Raw genomic sequence first — 17011 nt, forward strand, 5'->3', positions numbered from 1 at the left:
TATTCTGAAAAATATCAGCTGTTTTATGATTGACATGCCCTCCGCGAAGAACGTTATACACATTGATACAAATCGAAGGAGTCCACAAGGTGGATAAAAATATTTGTTGATTTCTGATGGAAACCACAGATGGTCTGTCTGTGCATTCGCTATGGCAATAGATGCTAGACGAGATCTTTGACGGACCGTCGCCAACGAGCGAAACAAATCCCGAAGCAACCTTAGATAGTTTCCTGTTGAAAATGCTTCGCTCCTTCAGTATTTTCGCAGCAGTGATACGACAGGCGGTGTTCTGCAGAGATAAACAAAGAGGCGAATGAAGAGTACGAGTAAGAGGCTCAACAGACAGATCGCATTTGCCTCTGTAGCAAGAACACATTTCTTTGTCTACAGATCTGCTGTTTCGTACAGTAAAAGGTGGGGCTTATCTTCCTTGATGTTGTGCGAATACAGTGCTGTAGCATTGATCATTCACGGCGACATGTTAAAATAAAAAGCGACAACATAGAAAAACATCTAGCTCAGTAGTCCATTTTCCCTCTAGGTTGTATAAAAGGCCATCAGAGGCAATATCTTTTTGTATCATTATCTATTGTATAACAGCGGGACATACATCATCAATTCTTCGTTCGTTCATTCATTCTCATTTTCGCAGCGGCTCAATACGCAATGAACAAAAAAAAGAAGAAAAGAGAGTTGCAAGTTCACCAACGTCAATGTCTTAATAGGCAACGGCACTGAACAAAAACGTCGTTCGAATGGCGACCGTTACGGCTATGCAGCGAACTATGAGTATGGTCGTCCGGTTTGAGCAAAGAGTAGAGATGATAAAGGCAAACGAAAACAAAGTTCGTTCACCATCATACGTCACGCTTTTTTTTTTTGGATGAAGCAAGCTGTTTCATCGGCATTTCAATTGGAAACGCTCCAAGGCGACGAGCGACCTCGGTGTGGCTCCCTTTTCTCTTGAAACTCTCCCGTCATGGATCCCGCTGAATACTGCCCAACATATGCACCTTTCTTTGGTTTTGCCGGTGTCTTTGCCGCAGTAAGCAACATGTTCCCATTAACCCATGGTTCCTCTCGTTCACAACTCTAATTTTACCTTTGCAATTAGATGGCTTTCAGCTGTACGCATTATTGCAGCACGGTCTGGTGTTTTACCAGGCGCATGGTGTCAATGTCACGCATTCTAATATTGTTATTTCTTTGCCTGTTACAGCCTTAGGAGCAGCATATGGTACATCAAAAGCTGGTATCGGTATCGCTGGTATTGGTTCCTTCCGTCCTGAACTCGTCATGAAGGTACGATCCCGTAACGATAGAAACCGTCGTCTTTTGCCAGCTCTCTTTTTCTTCTTTTGCTTACCATGCCTTGTACATGGACCCCATTTTTTATAGTCATTGATTCCCGTAGTCATGAGTGGTATTATTGCTGTCTATGGTCTTGTAGTGGCGGTTCTTCTCGCCGGTCAAAGTACGTATTTTCGCGTTTTGGAGGGTTTGCACCAACAGTAACAAAACACTCACTGAACCCTATCTTGTTTCTTTAGTGTCACCCACATCGGGCTATTCGCTTTACTCGTAAATATCACAAGCGTCGGATGGAAGGCGTCTTAATTGTGCATATGAGATAACCGTTCTTGTTATGTAGAGGATTCATTGCGCTTGGTGCCGGTTTATCGGTCGGTGTTGGTGGTTTAGCTGCAGGATATGCTATTGGTATCGTTGGTGATTATGTAAGTTTTTGACTGAATGAAAGAAACCGGTATGACAGGAGCCAGTGACTAATTGATTGATTGATGACGGTGATGGTTGTAGTGCGTGCGTGGTTATGCACGAGAGAATCGATTGTTTGTGACCATGGTTCTGATTCTTATTTTCGCCGAAGTGCTCGGTCTTTACGGCCTGATTGTGGCACTGATTTTGAACGCAAAGGCTAACAATGACATTTGCGGCTGATGGATCATGTAAATACCGATAAACATGTGCCTTTTTCTGATCTTGCTATTATGGAATAAAATCAGCCAATATATCCCGTTTTATATTTTACAAGATTCCCTTTTTTTTTATTGTCCACATTCACTTAGATGCTTTAGTATGTCGTTACGTGTCATGGAAAATGTCGAATCACAATTGTTGCAGTGCCAGTACATTTTCACCCCGGCTGGCAACTGTTCCATTTGCTCGGGAGTACTGAACGCACACGATGGAGCATCCAGGGCGTTGTAGCAGATCGTCGTCGTAACTTGAATCCCCGTACGCACCACTAGAGAAATATACAGCGTTAACAGTTACAATAGGCGCATGGATTTATCTCCCCCTGTCTTACCATCTGCCGCATTCCAAGTTCTCGGTAAGTGTTGTTCTTCGGAAGGAGGAGCCTTATATTTTGGATACTGTAAGAAACACAGTGTCAGTCTTTCTGGTCAGGCGTTGGCGAGGATGTTGCAAAGTTACCAATTTCAGTAGTTCCGATGATTTCGCCATACGAAACTCGGCCGATATGGCTGTTTCCATGAAATCCACCAGACTCCCTGAAGACACAAGAAATTTAGATAGCAGTCAGTATATGAGTAACATATGAATGTATGTGTTAGTTTACTTGTCAGGGACGCGACATCCGCTTGATAGGCCGCCTCAACTGCAGGCGTCCACATATCGTGCTTGGCCTTAGTATGTGCTCGTTCCTCTTCATAGGACAATATGTCTTGCAGTGCCGGCGGCAAATCCGCACGTATGGATGGAGAAATGATTTCATTTTCTGAGAATTCATGAGCCAGCTAAGATTATGCATCAGTCAATCATTGTACTTCAGACTTAACTTTTATGAACAAAAGTTGACAATACCTGGCCAGTGCCGCGCGTTAGTTTGCGATTGAGAAGATCATGCCACCTGCTGCGTAGCTTGTGTGCAAGCCACAGCACATAGTTGGCGACCTGGACGGTACGGAATTTCACCATATAGTACGAATCGATGATCAGCACACTGCAATCGGCGTTGGTATCAACTAGGAACACCAGGTTAGGGACATTGTCGAGATATTTTTTCCATCAGCAAGATTCACTTACTGTGTCGAGCAAACAATAACAGAACATGAATGCCTAGGAAAATGAAGTAAGAAATGAGGTTCATCGTTCTGTTTAATAAATGAAATGATGGCTGTGGCAGCTGTACCTGGAACACGGGTGATATTAAGCATGAATGGCTTTGTTGTCTCCAGTAATTGCAAATAGCATAACAGTTGATGATACATGGCCTGCTCTACATCAATATCATCTACGCACCAATGGTTAAAAAAATATTAGATACACGGCGTATTCGATTTCGTACCTTTTCGCATATTCTCGCCGACGCCTTGAACCAAATTAGGACATGCAGCAAGTACGCTGGTTGGATGAAGCGATAAAAAGTTTTTCACTACCAAATGAACCTCAACCTTTCAGCAAACTAGAAAAAAGTAATCGGATCGTGTTTTCCATTGTCTTTTACCTGGAGTGTGAAAGAGGATTTCGTTACTTTTGCGATACGGATTATGTTCATCACCGACGGCCAGTTGTGGATATAATGCCGAGCATAAAATGAGCTTGACAAGCTCAATATCGCGGGCCGACAGCTCGGTTGTCCTTGATTTCAGTCGCTTGATATTGTTGGCCAAAGAGAATTCCAAATCTCGGATATCCGTCTTATCTTCTCGCTCCACTAAGCATAAGTTTGCTTCGTCTTAGAAAAACTGCCCAGCTTTTTACACATGATTGTTTTGCCATACTTTGCCAATCCTCCTGCCCTTCATACTCGAATTCCAACACACGTCGTTTTTTACTACTGCGTTGCCCATACCGCTCTCTACGGAGCAGTTCCCGGGTCTGCTGTCGCTTCAAGCGATCGGCTTCCTGTTCGCATAATGAGCCTCACTTTCCCGTACCTTCTGTCCATCTGCCCGTCTGTGTCTTACTTCTTCGCTATCATCGGAGCCTTCTGCTTTGTTTTTCAGAGATTCCAAAAGTCCCGGCTGAAAATCATTCAAAACCTTTTCAAATTGGCGACGAATTTTCGCAATCTATTGATTTCTTTATTACCAATGTATTTTCCTTTCGCCTCTTTTTCCGCACAAAATGTGGCCTACCTCGTACATGCGTTGTTCCTCCACACCATGCGTACGACACCATGATCGCGATGAATGCTGTGCAAAAAGAGTGTGAAATGTAATCCTCTTTTCGCTGCCGAAAAATATGCGTCGAATTACCTTTCGATCCTCTTTTGCAGTAAGCCAAGCTTGCCATAGATTCAACAACGTGAAGGGATCGCCATGGTGAGAGTACAAGGTCCTTCGATTCTACATTTTATCGTTAACATATCGAGTAATCTTTCATGGGTATCGTTTCGTTTTCGGATCATTCTTACTTCCAGAATTCGAGGGTTGGAATTCGGTGCTATGCGGGTAAATGGTGATTGAACACTCATACCGGCCGCTATGGTGATGACCGGATCAATCACATTAAATATCTACAACCCGATTATATGAAATGTCAGAAAAAAAGGCACTTTTATACAAAAGTTCCGCGAGAATACTTACGGTGGCCATGATCAGCATTTTGCCGATAATCGCATCTACTGGAAGATCGGCCAGCACCGAGCCCAAGGTCGTGATATTGCCTGCGGCACTCACGGCTCCAATATTTTGCAGAAAATCCATAGAACCATTCAAGGCATCTTCCGAGGGAGCCTTCAACACAACAGTGTGATAATAAGTACCTTGGTGGACCATCATTGTTTCTATAAAGAGACCACCCACCTCGATATAGTCAAATTGATGTGGATCGCCGAGATTCATTGCCAAGATCTGAAGTAACAGTGGTTCCAGCGGAGCTCGTTGGATTTCCGGAACGGCGAAATCATTCAAATGATTGAATTCGTTTTCGCTGTAAAATCGAAAGCATTCACCAGGACCCGTACGTCCAGCACGACCAGTTCGCTGGGTGGCACTTGCTTTGGAAATCCAAAATTCCGACAACTTGCTCATGTTGGACATGGCATCATGACTCAACTCTTTGACTTTGCCTGTGAAAGCGCTTTGTTCACATCCTATTCTTCTCTTGTATCCCAATCCTGTATCGCTTACCAGAATCAATAATAAACCGAATGCCATCAATTGTAATACTCGTCTCAGCACTGCCAGTTGAAGTATTTCGTCATTTGTAAGTAAAATACGGTAATGCAATCTACCCTGATCGATAAAAAGTTCCGCACTTACATATTTGAGCTAATAATACATTTGCGTACACCTTCTGGAGGCATATCGAAGACCTAGTTTTTTACCATGGCAATTTTTTTTTTTTTTTTTTTTTTTTTTTTTTTTTTTTGGTCACGACCAATGTCCTTTTTTCAATGAGCATTAAAAATCTTGCAAGTTACCTTTTCCTGATCATCCACCGAGAGCGACGAATGAAGCATCAAAATAATCCATTTCCTATTCATTTGTAACAAGAATAACACAATTAATTGACCGGTAGCTGCCATGAAATGAAAATAAAAAAAAAAGAAGTCGGGCCCTACTTGTTGTGATTTGCATATTGTTTAAGCTCTTCCGCCAGATCCGATATCTGAGAAAGGGTATTTAATAGGATCAAAACCCAAATCGATGTAATACAGCCACTTGGTCTTTTTTTATACCTCGTTGATGCCGGACATGAATATCAGTAAATCGCCTCGTTCGGTGACAGGCACCGATTGATCGATATACTCTAGCACTTTGAGGAAGGGGCCTGAAAAAAAATTGACACGATGGCGGTTAGGAAAGCTGTGAAAACAAGACGAGTTCGTGTTCTGATTTTCACCTGCATCGATACGTTCGGATTTGCTGGGAATAGATTCCTAAAAGGTGTGATGAGAACTGCGAGGTATAGCTCAGATGTCAAATCCAGTACCTACTTTGACAGCTGCCTCTTGACGACGTTGATAAGCGGCGTCATCAATCAGACGTTTGTCTTCATGTCGCGAAGGCCAGTAGTTGATTTTCACATGGTACATTTTTCCGGGAACCTACATGCATGACACGTGAATACCCAGGCAAAAAATAGTCACGGGATCCAGGCATTACGATGAATAATAGACAAAGACTTACAACAAGGGTAGGTGCATCAAAATAGCGTGCAAAGAGCTCAGCGTTGATAGTGGCACTCATAAGCACAATATAGATATTCGGACGCGATTTGATCAGTCGTTTCAGCAATGCCAACAAGAAGTCACCTAGCCAAGACAGATCAGTTGCCGGTGTAAGTAGCAGTGGAAGCATCGCGTACCCATCATATGACGCTCGTGTACTTCGTCCACGACAATCACATCATACATAGATAATGTATCATCACTTGTGTATTGACGCAAAAGTAGCCCCTACCCATTCACGGTTGATAACTGCTCAATAGCACGCTAAATATCCGAGCTTACCTCGGTCAAAAAGAGAATGCGTGTACGGTTGGTTTTAGTGCCTTCAAAACGCACTTGATATGCAATTTCCGAACCATATTCGTTGAGCGTCTCATAGCTAGAACATAGGGTTCATAAAACTTTCAGTTTCTAACCTCTCCATCAAAAAAATTTACCTGACACGTTTAGCAAGGGAGGAACATGCAATGCGTCGTGGTTGGGTACAGGCGATTTTTCGAAAACCGGCTTTGAGCAAAATTTGGGGCACTTAACATGCACTCATATTTTAGTACAATGTGTCATGTTTCGACAGAGGGGCGTTTGAATGGTTACCTTGTGTACTTTTGCCGCAGCCCGTATCACCGGCAATCAATAGCACTCGATGTTGTCGTAAAGTCTGCACGATAGCATTCGCAAAAGGAGTGATGGGCAAAGCTGCACGATTCTGAATATGAGAAGAGAATAAGAAAATAGAGTTGGATCAAACGATATATCGATAAGAGGTGTATACTTTTTCCAGTTTCTCTTTCAGTGAGGTCGTTTTTCGACGTTGGAAATCCTGGAACAAGATGAGTGCATGGCGTAACAATTCGCCTTCGCGTTGGATAGACATGGGCGAACGGGTTGGTCGGGAAGACGAGGCGTCATCGGCTTGAATACTCTGCTTTAGCTTGGTAAAGAAGGTTTCGAATTCGTAGTAAATAGGTGACCTTCCGGGAATCACCCAAGCGGCCAAGCCTTGCTTTCGTTTCGAGAAGAAGAGATCGTCGGCTTCCTGACTCCAAGGACGATCCATGTCCAAATCCGCTACTTTCTTTTGTTTCTGCTCTTTCAAAAATTGCTGTGCTTCTTTCAAGGACTTTTCTCGTTTGACAGGATCGGCTAACTAGATCGCTGCCTGTCAGTCGTCTAATCCATAAGTTGACTTAAAATGTCCTCAACATACAATTTCCTTCAGATTCCAAAGCTTTTTCTTGATGGCGGCTTCATTCTTTACTAGACGTCCACTAACGTCGTAACGTTCGTCAGGAATATATTCACGATGCCTTTTACGTCTCTGGAAATGACCATCGCCTTTGTTCATGGTCGATCCAATGCATAGATTCAACCACGTCCCTGTGACGCCCTTTTCGCCGACTAGCGCAGTGGATGCTTTGGCACTGTCGGCAAATCAAAATTCAGCATTATGCGAAATAAAATAAAAACCAAGACAGATCCAGGGAAACTGTATCTGTACAACTTGCTCAACTACAAAAGAGGCACATATATAAACCATGCCAAGTTTTTTATTTTATTATGATCCATTGCGATAGATGTATATAAATAACATATACATATGCTAATAAACAAAGTATGATCTATGATCCATCGACCAAGCAAGGATGTCGCTCGCCCACGTCAATTGCAGTACACTCACATGGACCTCGCCAGAGCAAAGCGGTTCATCTAAGCATAAGTTGAGAAGAAACGATGGGATACCTTTTCGGTTGTTCTGATTCAATATTGACATGAAAACGAAGCAAGTGTCAAGGGTTGAAGCATTTTTTCCGTTGAAGCTATTATCAGGGGCAAAAAAAAAAAAAAAAAAAAAGAATTTCGAATGCCACAATTTTCACATGCAAATGAGTGGGGTTGACATTAGCTCCCAATGCAACGCAACGTAAAAAGCCAAGTTGTTTACTTGTCAGCTTCTTTCGAAAATGAGTATCCCGAAATTACAGTGTATTGATATTTCCTTGTCCCCCACCGGCGTCGCCGAACTCTCGTTCAATCGTCCAGACAAATACAACTCGTTCACACCTCAGGCTTATATTGTAACTGCTACCATTGCCCGAGATGATGACGAATACAATGAGACTGATGCTTTTTGACTCATTCAGGATTGGCTCGCAGCATTGCGATGGGCTGCCCAAACGGATGCTGCCAAAGTTACCGTATTGACTGGACAAGGACCCTATTATACTTCGGGTCATGCTCTTGCCATGCCCGACTTTTCCGACGAACATCTTGTTGACAAGATACAAGAGTCTCAGCGTACCATCACGTAAGCTATTCATCCTCCTTTTGTACCTTGGATCTGTATTATATCTGTCGGGGCTAACGTGGGCTCAAGGCAGATCATTGATGAATTTATTTGGTTTCCAAAGCTTCTGATAGCTGCAGTGAACGGTGAGTAACACGGTCTTTTCACAGTGCCCGTCCATGGTTGGTCTTTATCCAAGCTAAATAATATTATCTCAGGTCATGCCATTGGCGTTGGTGTCACGACATTGGCACTATGCGATGTCGTTTACGCTGTTGATAAAGCCACCTTCCAGACGCCATTTATGAAATTAGGTAATCACCAAAAATATAAACATGGATATCTAAGGACACACAAAGAGTATGGCCAGGCACAAGGAACGCAGAACACGTTTCATGTGGAGTCGATCTCTGACACTATATATCATGTCTCCTTTGGCAAAAAAAAAAAAAAGAGAGAGACCGTCACATAACAACTATTTTTTTATACAAAGGATTTTGCGCCGAAGGTTGTTCGTCTGTCATGTTTCCCAGGTAAATAGGAACGGAACCCACATTGCATTTTTTATGTTGCATGGTCAATAACAAGGCCAAACTGGTATAGAATTATGGGTTATTCCAAAGCCAATGAGATGCTGGTACGCCTCATCCGTTACACGTGCATGCAGAGTGCGTTTTGATTTACAAATGGGATGCATGAAATTATAGATGATGGGTCGGGTTTTTTCAGCACAAGAAATGGAACAATGTGGGTTTCTAAGTAGGGTATTTCCGGAGGCCAACTTTCGGGAAACCGTGTTGTTATTAGCTGAAGAAGCTGCTCAATTCTCGTTGGAAGCCATCAAAGTGACCAAAGGCCTTATCCGCCACACGGATCGACGGCTTCTTAGTCAAGTCAATCAAAACGAAGTCGACCAGTTGATGGACAGAATGACAAGCAAAGACAGCCTCGAAAGCATTATGCGATTCGTCGGTATGCATGGTCTACCCATTCTTTGGCATCAGAAAAAACAATGATTAACGATTTGATTACTTTCATTATGATAGAATCTCAGAAGAAGAAGACGGCCAAGAAAAGTAAGCTTTGAAAAGAACAAGATTTAGATCATCATATCTGTTCTTGGTCAATGAACACAATGCACCCACAATTTTTTGTAATTACGGTCAATCTATCACTCACCGTGCATTCTCTCTTTGTTCCGGATTCTTTGTTTGAACTGATGCTAGTAATTGATATAATCAATTTTTTTGGGGGCCGTAGTATGTATAACATGGCCTTGAAAACGTGGCAGACTTTGAGAAATGTGATGTTTTTCCATGATTCAATTTGTTTATCAAAACAGTGATCATCGGTGTGGGCGGTTTTATTTTTTTATTTTACTTTTTTATTTTCATCAGTGCGTGAGGATGGCGGTAGTACAAGGGTTAAGGGTGTTACTAAATATAGACAATGGCCACTCTGGACCACACTCGCGATAGGTGGACAGGAATACGAGAAGCGACATGCAACTGAATAAATAAGGTGCGTTGCTCCTCGTCCCTCCCAATCCACCACTCCTTGACAGCAAACCTTGTCCTACCCGACCCCTGACTATAAAACCGAAATTCTTTGAAGCGTTTCTTTTTCCCTCTTCTCCGCCCTTCTTTTTTATTTTTTATTTTTTTTATTACCCTAGTTACCCATTGCCATGAAATTCACCACTTCTGCTATTCTTGGCCTTGTTGCCATTGTTGCCTTGACTGAAAAAGCCTCGGCTCAAAATACTACTACTCCTTGCGCTGCTCAAGATGTGTAAGTGACCTTTTAGCTTCGAATTGCGCCCAAGCGTGGCCAATCTCTCTGTTTCTGACGACCATTCAAATTACTTCAGGTTCACGCTTTGCCAGTCAAATCAAGACACTTATATCAAGGGTTGCCAATTGGAAGGTAAAATGCACCATGGCCATCAGCGATGATAAAAAAGCATGATCGGCGGATACTAACAGTTCCTTTTTTTTCTACAGATTTCCAATGTTTGTGCAGAGTAAATATCAATAATTTTTTTTTTCCATGATTTCGGGGTGATTGAGATTGAAAAAGAAAAAAAAAAACTGATTCCTGTCCTCAACTTGTAGTGGCACAAAGCCAAGTTGTCGTGCTGGGATAATTGTCCCAACGATGCTGGTCGACATACTCAGGACGGACTGGTCACCACCTACTGCTCAATGCCCGGTGCCAATGTGTAAGTGATTGCAAAAGAAAAAATCCAAAAAAGAGGCATGGTGAAAAAAATAAAATAAAAAATCCCATGCTCGATGCTGTGAAAGAACGATGAAAATTTCTAACGTGATGCTATTGTTTCCCTATCAGTACATCCATCTGGGTTCCACCTAGCTCGACGGCACCACCAGTGAGCCAGCCTACGAGCAGCGGCAATCCTACCAAACCCACCGACGCATCCAATACACCTACGCAAGGATCTTCCGCCAGTGGATTGACGTTCGATCACGGTCTTTTAGGCGCTGCAGGTGCCATTGCAGCCTACATGTTGCTCTAATCGTGCTGCACCCGTCTTTACTTTTCTTTTATTGAAGAAGAAGAAAATATAAGAAAACAGTGTTATTTTTCCTTTCTTTTCCGAGTATTTTATTCTAATAAGCAGGTTGATATATTCTCATTTTTTTTTTTCTTAAAACTTGTTGTTTTTCCTCATCCTTTCTCAATGTAACAGTGCTATTTTTATGTTCATTTCTCTTTACCCGATACTATATAAATCAATGGTTACAATTCTATTAATTTCCATCACACAACAATTCGTTTCCAATTTTTGCTTTTTTTTCTTTGATTTCGTCACTGCCCCTACAGCTGTAAGCCATATGTTTGCGGAAAAAAACCAAAAACCAACCAAACAAAGCATCATTCTCATGTAAGTGGAAAAATCGGGTGCCGTTGTCAATGCAAAACATCAGCTGACTTGCCGTGTATCATTTACCATTTTCGGCTTGCTTTCACAAACCTGGATTCTCTCTGATGTGACACCAAGACCGTGAGTACGGGAAGCAATAGAGAAGTGTTCATTTTATTATCAGTCTTTGTCGCAAAGCTCTCTGTTGTCCCGTGCTGTGCGAATCCATGGCTAGAGTGGCTAATAATGAGGCTTTCACAGCCTTTCCTTGATATCTCGGTTCGTTATGCAGCTGTATACATTACTGTTTTTGATGTTTATCGGCTGCTGATGAAATAAGCTGTGTTTCTTTGGTCGATGGGACCGGATCCCTGAATGTCTGTTTGTTTCAGGGACGAGCATTACGTTTTAGCCCGTCGGGTTATTTATTTTGTTTTGTTTATCGCCAACGCTTGCAACATTTTTTCACCCTTCGCAATCGCTTACGGATTTTGGAATTTGTTCTATTTTCTTGAATAAGGTCGTCATGCAAAACATTATACAAATATGATGATACTTTTTGATTCTAAATGTCGTCAGACGGCATGATATTGTGGATTAGACAAGTCAGTCATCTACCTGGGAGGTTCAGGTTCATCATTCATTATGGTGAAATTTCAAATTAGAATTATTATAGTTTTTTTCTCACCAGACAAAATGATATGTACAAAACATACAGTGCAGTGCGGATGTCTTTATAGTGGTGATTCAAAAGTTCTCGTTGATACTCCCGAGACGAGCCGAGATCATCATCGCTTGTTAAATTTCCAATTTTATAATAAATGGCCGGTGAAACCGCAATAAACTGGATAATATGGACAAGATGCCTTTGATGGAGAATCGACCGAGAGACTCGTTCTACAATACTGTACTGTGGACATGTGCATTTATTGAATAAATAATAACGGCAATATAAAAAATAATAACAGTGGGTTCGCTGCCTGCAGCGATAAAAATAGAAATTAGACTCTCAGTTTCTTTTTCATTTCCTTCCAAAATGCGGGACTGTCTTTGGACACGAGGCTTGATCGTTTGGTGGCGTCTTGCGCCATATTGACCGGCATGGGATCCAGTTCCTTGACTTGGCTGCTGCGTTTTTGCAGGTCGTCCAGATCGTGGGTGTTCCATACACGGAGCTCGTCAATCTCCTTGGAAACCGACAGACGCACCTGCAATTGCTCGGCAAACTCGCGATAAGAGGCATCGTCGCCGTCCTGGTAATACTGGTCCGGTTTGGGCGTTTTCATGACAGCATCCACCGAGACATGCTTCAATGACATGGGCGTAGGGAGGGAAGAGAAAGGTCGAGTAGAGGGAGAGAGCGAACGACGATGAAGTGGATGAGGCGTAGGAGACATAGGAATAGGGGGAAGAGGATCGGTGGGTGGCGGTGCCGCGGGTGGAATGGTGCCTGTCCATCGAGCAATGTACGATCGCTTGGAAGTACAAGTGGCGGCACTGCCCCGTCGAGCGCTGCGTATCGGTCGTTCGGGACATCGTGACATGCTCGTCACTGATTCGCCCGCCGAAGACGACGCATAAGAGAACCGCGACATATCGGGCACCGAATCATCTGTGAAGACTTCTTTCAAACGCGCATCGCGTTCCACAGCACTAGTGCTCGTACGCCTAATTGGGATGGACGACATGAGTTTGCCGCGCGACACACGCCGTTCTTGTGGTGCCGGTGGTGGCGCTGTTGAAGGTGTCGCTGGATGGGACGGTACCGGTGACGCCGGTGGGTGTTCACGAGTCTTGTTGTCCAATAGTTGCCGCATGAGCGAACTGATTTTTTCATCAATCTGAATGCGTTGCGATTCAAATTCCGCCTGAAGATCCTGACACTGTTGCACCATTTGCCACGTTTGTCCCTGACTTGCATCCAATTCGCCCCACAGGGCCGCCATCCGTTGTTGTTGACTCTCCTTTGTTTCAGCCAACTCATACAGTATACTCTTCACGTCATCCAACTCCTTGCAAGCTGTTTCCATGCGATCGCCAAAACTGGTATCCTTCAGTGCCGCCTGCAACCGTTGATTTTCCGCCTTCAGCATGTCCCTATCCAGTTCCAGACCGTGGATCAGCTCGTCTTGCTGGAAGATCACCGTGGCCAGTTGTCGAATTTTTACTTGGGCTAACTCCTTTTCTTCCATCGATTTGTTGACTGTCATTTGTGTCAAGTGTTCCAGCTGCATCTGTTGTTCCCGATACAACGCAGCTGCCTCTTGTGCTTCCTGACATTCACCCAGCGCTTGAGCATAATCACTCTCCAGTGTCCGTATCCGTTCTTGCAATCGGTCTATATTGTCCGGTTGAAACGATCCACTTCCATCCACTTCATCTTCCTCTTCCTTCTTCTCCGGAATCGAGTCTTGTACACACGATCCTATTTGCGGTTCGCTGGAAATCGATGGTTGCATGGTAACGACCCAGTCCGATACGTCACCCTTGACCGAACCACTGGGTTCGCTTCTGCTGTTTAAAGAGGTCGTCTGATGGATGGCGGTTTCGTACATTCTGAGTAGTTCGTCCTCGAGTTGTCGAAGTTTTTCTGTTTTGAGCCGGATAGTACTGGTTCCTATTCGACTAGGAGTGCTGAAGCTTGGACTCCAATCCATTTGCAAGCTGTTGGTGCTGGTCTTGCGATTTCTGGATGAGAATTCGCCCACACCGAGTCCTAAACTGGAGCTTGATTTTTGCTTGCATAGGGTGGTAGGAATGGAGACGGAAGGCGATGGGGTTGGACCGCGTTTCTCGCCGAGTCCATTGTCTTGTGCAAATGTTTTATTCAACACTGACACCACGGCCAAACTCTTGATACGTTGCAGTTCGCGGTCGACGTTTCTTGGCTTTCCTGTGGAGGATGATTTAGTCTGTCGCCATCGGTTATATTTCTCTGGTGCATCGTTGGTGGTATCCATAGCGGTCGCTTATGTCAGGGTAAGGAAGAAAAATGTACAAAAATGAGAAGCGAATATGAAGAAGAGAATCAAACCAGGTGAAAGCAAATAAATAAAAAAGAAAAAAAGAAAAGGATAATAAACAAAAAGGAAATAAGCAGCGAACATCAATATAGCGTTCAATCACGTTTGAAGCGGAGCAAGAAACTAAGCACGGGATTCTCGAACTCGAACGATACTTGTCGCCAGGAACGAGAACACACTCGCTCTTTCACCAATTCAATGTCGAAATTCAAATACAGCCATCCTCAATTTATGACCATCAAAAAGAAGCCAATCAAAATGAACCTAACCAAGCCAACGAAGCCCAGAAGAGAAGGCTTGAAAAAAAAAACAATAGTTACCTGGCTACCGTGCTTTGGCCAAGTAGACTGCAACATGTGGGGAGAATTGTATCTATTATTTTTTCAGGGGCAGCTCACTTTCTCGCGGCAACGAGCAAAGAGGGAGGTCCAACGGTAGGCTAGCAACAACAGACGCCGCAGAAAGAAACCTGTTTTTTTTTTAGTTTCAAACTAAAGACGTTTGACTTGAACTAAGATCTAACGGATTATTTCAAATTCTTTCACTGTATGGCGTAGGATGTGTTGTTCACCTAGAAACAGGATGACGGCTACACTAGAAAATGGATGGAATAAACCTCTTAAAAAAGTCGGACTCTATTGTAAATAAAGAAAGAGGGCGGGAGAGAGACAGAGAAGGTATGCGGGCATCTGTATCTGATTTCAGGGAGTTATTTATCATGCATAATTTGGCAGGTTTTCATCAAAACGGTATACAATGCACATAGTCATTTTGTTCACATGCGTCTTGTTTCCTATGTCACAGTGCTTATCCAAGTTTTCACTGGCAGACACCCAGAATATTAATCCCGCCAAGTTTCAGCAGAGGCTTCACCGCTCAACGGTTGACGGAAGTGGCGCGCTTCAAAAAATGTACCCCAAGAGGCGTCTTCTTTCAAAATCATATCCAAAAGACATGCTCTATTGTGGATGGAAAACTTTTGCTTGCCGCCATTGCCCTTGAAAGACGGTTGCTTCAATACCAATTTTGGCTGCACTTGTCCTTTTTTCCCAGAGGCAACAAAGTTTATCAAGCAAAGAAGCATGCAGCTGCTGTTACGCACCAGTATTCTCGCAGTTTTTGGGTTTTTAATAATCCAAGACAGTTTTTGCAAGCCATGCACAAAGAAACGAGGATAAAAAATTGGCAGCACTTGCTTACCTTCAAAATGACCTGGTCGCATTCCGGTGCCATCGCGATCGCAATGTCGACAGAGGAGCCAATATCATCTGCCAATATCATCTGCAGTGTTGGCGGTATCTCTTTGGTCCGTCGAGACATTCCTTTAGCAAGTTATGCGTGTCTCGCATGCGCATGCACATTAGCGATTCTGTGCAAAAATGCTAAAGGACAAGCCGCTTTGAATCATAAAATGTCGGCTCAACAAGCAACAAGGGACCTTTCAGTTTTTAGACATTTGGGATGACAAGGTCCGGGAGAAAATGCAAGATGAGAACCGGGAAACCGAACCGACAAGTTAATATTCACACCAGTCCACTGTCATCCCTGATCAATGCCATATATAAATGACCCCGATATTCACACAACATTGTATCACAGTAAGAGACCATCCAGTATAGCCATGCAATGCATGAATCACCCACACGTTTATTTAAATTTTTTGTGCAAGAGAGTTTAAACTCTGCTGGCTTCACGGAAGTAGTCGTTGAGCTTGCCCTTGTTGGGGACGAACTTGACGTAGCAACCATCGGGACGGAGCTTGCCTTCGGAGCGAGCAACGATGTAGTCTTCGCGAGAGAGAGGAGTGAAACCCCACTTCTTGGAGACAATGATCTTTTGCTGACCAGGGAACTTGTACTTGCAGCGTCTCAAGGCTTCAATAACAACAGCCTTGTTGGAGTCCTTGGTACGGACGGAGAAAATGATCTGGCCGATGTTGACACGGGCAACGAGACCATTGGGCTTGCCGAAAGCACCACGCATACCGGTTTGCAATCTATCGGCACCAGCGCACGACAACATCTTGTTGATACGGGTGACGTGGAAGGGATGGACACGGATACGCATGTGGAAAGAGTCCTTGCCGGAGGTCTTGGTGATGTACTTGTTACAACAGATACGACCAGCTTCAAGAGCTTCAGCCGACAATTGTTCGTACTCGTTGGACACCAAGTGGACGCAAAGAGGGAAATCGTCGACGTGCGCCTTCTTGCGACCCAAATCGTAGATTCTGATCTTGGCATCGGGGACACCACGACAGTATCTAGACTTGGGGTAAGGCTTGTTCTTACAGTAACGGTAGCAACGAGCGGGACGGCGACCCATGGCTAAAATCCTGTATAGACAAAAACCGATACATTAGTTCACTGCAATGAAATTGAATATTCTCCCATCGCCCTTGTTCCACGTTCCGATGGGCTTTCGCTGCCGTGCATTGTAGTCGGGACCCACGACATGGAGGTTCCCCCCCGCCATCATTCACAACCAAGCGACTTATCCCACCATGAAATTCTCCATCCAATACAATGCCAATATATTCGATCCATCCATTTCGCCACTGCCATTCCCTCCGTCTTTTATCCGCCGTTGAATCGGTCCAGCATCTACTCACCAGGTACAGAAGTACGGAAAGAAAGGAGGGATTCACACATGAA

At 43.7% G+C, this 17011-nt stretch overlaps 6 protein-coding genes across 6 annotated transcripts; 3 read left to right on the plus strand and 3 right to left on the minus strand.

Moving 5' to 3' along the window:
• Positions 1 to 885: 885 nt before the first annotated feature.
• Positions 886 to 2040, plus strand: BYT42DRAFT_563495 (V-ATPase proteolipid subunit C-like domain-containing protein). The gene is made up of 7 exons (XM_051567600.1): positions 886 to 1048; positions 1118 to 1130; positions 1223 to 1305; positions 1402 to 1477; positions 1554 to 1584; positions 1655 to 1739; positions 1822 to 2040. Exons 1-7 carry the CDS (start codon positions 983 to 985, stop codon positions 1960 to 1962), a joined length of 495 nt encoding a protein of 164 aa, XP_051425424.1. The 5' UTR covers positions 886 to 982; the 3' UTR covers positions 1963 to 2040.
• Positions 2019 to 7653, minus strand: BYT42DRAFT_563498 (P-loop containing nucleoside triphosphate hydrolase protein). The gene is made up of 30 exons (XM_051567601.1): positions 7374 to 7653; positions 6939 to 7313; positions 6761 to 6872; positions 6604 to 6694; positions 6449 to 6545; positions 6304 to 6394; positions 6126 to 6250; positions 5933 to 6043; positions 5839 to 5875; positions 5675 to 5766; positions 5558 to 5604; positions 5417 to 5471; positions 5256 to 5308; positions 5124 to 5173; positions 4797 to 5062; positions 4578 to 4727; positions 4406 to 4507; positions 4248 to 4337; positions 4128 to 4184; positions 3957 to 4061; positions 3771 to 3894; positions 3494 to 3703; positions 3335 to 3421; positions 3179 to 3280; positions 3073 to 3105; positions 2851 to 3011; positions 2606 to 2783; positions 2461 to 2537; positions 2333 to 2399; positions 2019 to 2269 (listed from the first exon to the last, which is right to left on the minus strand). The coding sequence occupies exons 1-30, from the start codon at positions 7509 to 7511 to the stop codon at positions 2070 to 2072; spliced, it is 3483 nt and encodes a 1160-aa protein (XP_051425425.1). The 5' UTR covers positions 7512 to 7653; the 3' UTR covers positions 2019 to 2069.
• Positions 7654 to 8035: 382 nt separating this feature from the next.
• Positions 8036 to 9790, plus strand: BYT42DRAFT_563503 (ClpP/crotonase-like domain-containing protein). The gene is made up of 8 exons (XM_051567602.1): positions 8036 to 8241; positions 8308 to 8471; positions 8541 to 8596; positions 8669 to 8764; positions 8944 to 8983; positions 9054 to 9087; positions 9158 to 9422; positions 9497 to 9790. Exons 1-8 carry the CDS (start codon positions 8128 to 8130, stop codon positions 9535 to 9537), a joined length of 810 nt encoding a protein of 269 aa, XP_051425426.1. The 5' UTR covers positions 8036 to 8127; the 3' UTR covers positions 9538 to 9790.
• A 218-nt stretch (positions 9791 to 10008) lies between these two features.
• On the plus strand, positions 10009 to 11232 carry BYT42DRAFT_563506 (uncharacterized protein). The gene is made up of 5 exons (XM_051567603.1): positions 10009 to 10241; positions 10321 to 10376; positions 10454 to 10473; positions 10565 to 10671; positions 10800 to 11232. The coding sequence occupies exons 1-5, from the start codon at positions 10138 to 10140 to the stop codon at positions 10984 to 10986; spliced, it is 474 nt and encodes a 157-aa protein (XP_051425427.1). The 5' UTR covers positions 10009 to 10137; the 3' UTR covers positions 10987 to 11232.
• A 995-nt stretch (positions 11233 to 12227) lies between these two features.
• Positions 12228 to 14393, minus strand: BYT42DRAFT_563511 (uncharacterized protein). Its single transcript, XM_051567604.1, has one exon. The coding sequence runs from the start codon at positions 14292 to 14294 to the stop codon at positions 12336 to 12338; it is 1959 nt and encodes a 652-aa protein (XP_051425428.1). The 5' UTR covers positions 14295 to 14393; the 3' UTR covers positions 12228 to 12335.
• Positions 14394 to 15974: 1581 nt separating this feature from the next.
• BYT42DRAFT_563514 (60S ribosomal protein L10-A) lies at positions 15975 to 17004 on the minus strand. The gene is made up of 2 exons (XM_051567605.1): positions 16969 to 17004; positions 15975 to 16692 (listed from the first exon to the last, which is right to left on the minus strand). Exon 2 carries the CDS (start codon positions 16680 to 16682, stop codon positions 16032 to 16034), a length of 651 nt encoding a protein of 216 aa, XP_051425429.1. The 5' UTR covers positions 16683 to 16692; positions 16969 to 17004; the 3' UTR covers positions 15975 to 16031.
• Between the last annotated feature and the right edge of the window lie 7 nt (positions 17005 to 17011).

Source organism: Radiomyces spectabilis, assembly GCF_025331425.1.
Source record: "Radiomyces spectabilis strain NRRL 2753 chromosome Unknown BYT42scaffold_4, whole genome shotgun sequence".
Taxonomy (NCBI): Eukaryota; Fungi; Mucoromycota; class Mucoromycetes; order Mucorales; family Radiomycetaceae; genus Radiomyces; species Radiomyces spectabilis.

What these genes read in the sequence shown, in the direction of transcription:
- BYT42DRAFT_563495 (XM_051567600.1), top strand. Translation starts at nt 983, where the DNA reads ATGGATCCCGCTGAATACTGCCCAACATATGCACCTTTCTTTGGTTTT. An exon ending in GTCCTGAACTCGTCATGAAG is followed by an intron (nt 1,306 to 1,401) that starts GTACGATCCCGT and finishes CATTTTTTATAG; the next exon opens with TCATTGATTCCCGTAGTCAT. An exon ending in GGTTCTTCTCGCCGGTCAAA is followed by an intron (nt 1,478 to 1,553) that starts GTACGTATTTTC and finishes TTGTTTCTTTAG; the next exon opens with TGTCACCCACATCGGGCTAT.
- BYT42DRAFT_563498 (XM_051567601.1), bottom strand. Translation starts at nt 7,511, where the DNA reads ATGAACAAAGGCGATGGTCATTTCCAGAGACGTAAAAGGCATCGTGAA. An exon ending in ATCAATTTGACTATATCGAG is followed by an intron (nt 4,728 to 4,796) that starts GTGGGTGGTCTC and finishes GTTGTGTTGAAG; the next exon opens with GCTCCCTCGGAAGATGCCTT. An exon ending in CCAACCCTCGAATTCTGGAA is followed by an intron (nt 4,338 to 4,405) that starts GTAAGAATGATC and finishes GATAAAATGTAG; the next exon opens with AATCGAAGGACCTTGTACTC.
- BYT42DRAFT_563503 (XM_051567602.1), top strand. Translation starts at nt 8,128, where the DNA reads ATGAGTATCCCGAAATTACAGTGTATTGATATTTCCTTGTCCCCCACC. An exon ending in GAGTCTCAGCGTACCATCAC is followed by an intron (nt 8,472 to 8,540) that starts GTAAGCTATTCA and finishes CGTGGGCTCAAG; the next exon opens with GCAGATCATTGATGAATTTA. An exon ending in TCTGATAGCTGCAGTGAACG is followed by an intron (nt 8,597 to 8,668) that starts GTGAGTAACACG and finishes ATATTATCTCAG; the next exon opens with GTCATGCCATTGGCGTTGGT.
- BYT42DRAFT_563506 (XM_051567603.1), top strand. Translation starts at nt 10,138, where the DNA reads ATGAAATTCACCACTTCTGCTATTCTTGGCCTTGTTGCCATTGTTGCC. An exon ending in CCTTGCGCTGCTCAAGATGT is followed by an intron (nt 10,242 to 10,320) that starts GTAAGTGACCTT and finishes AAATTACTTCAG; the next exon opens with GTTCACGCTTTGCCAGTCAA. An exon ending in TCAATGCCCGGTGCCAATGT is followed by an intron (nt 10,672 to 10,799) that starts GTAAGTGATTGC and finishes TTTCCCTATCAG; the next exon opens with TACATCCATCTGGGTTCCAC.
- BYT42DRAFT_563511 (XM_051567604.1), bottom strand. Translation starts at nt 14,294, where the DNA reads ATGGATACCACCAACGATGCACCAGAGAAATATAACCGATGGCGACAG.
- BYT42DRAFT_563514 (XM_051567605.1), bottom strand. Translation starts at nt 16,682, where the DNA reads ATGGGTCGCCGTCCCGCTCGTTGCTACCGTTACTGTAAGAACAAGCCT.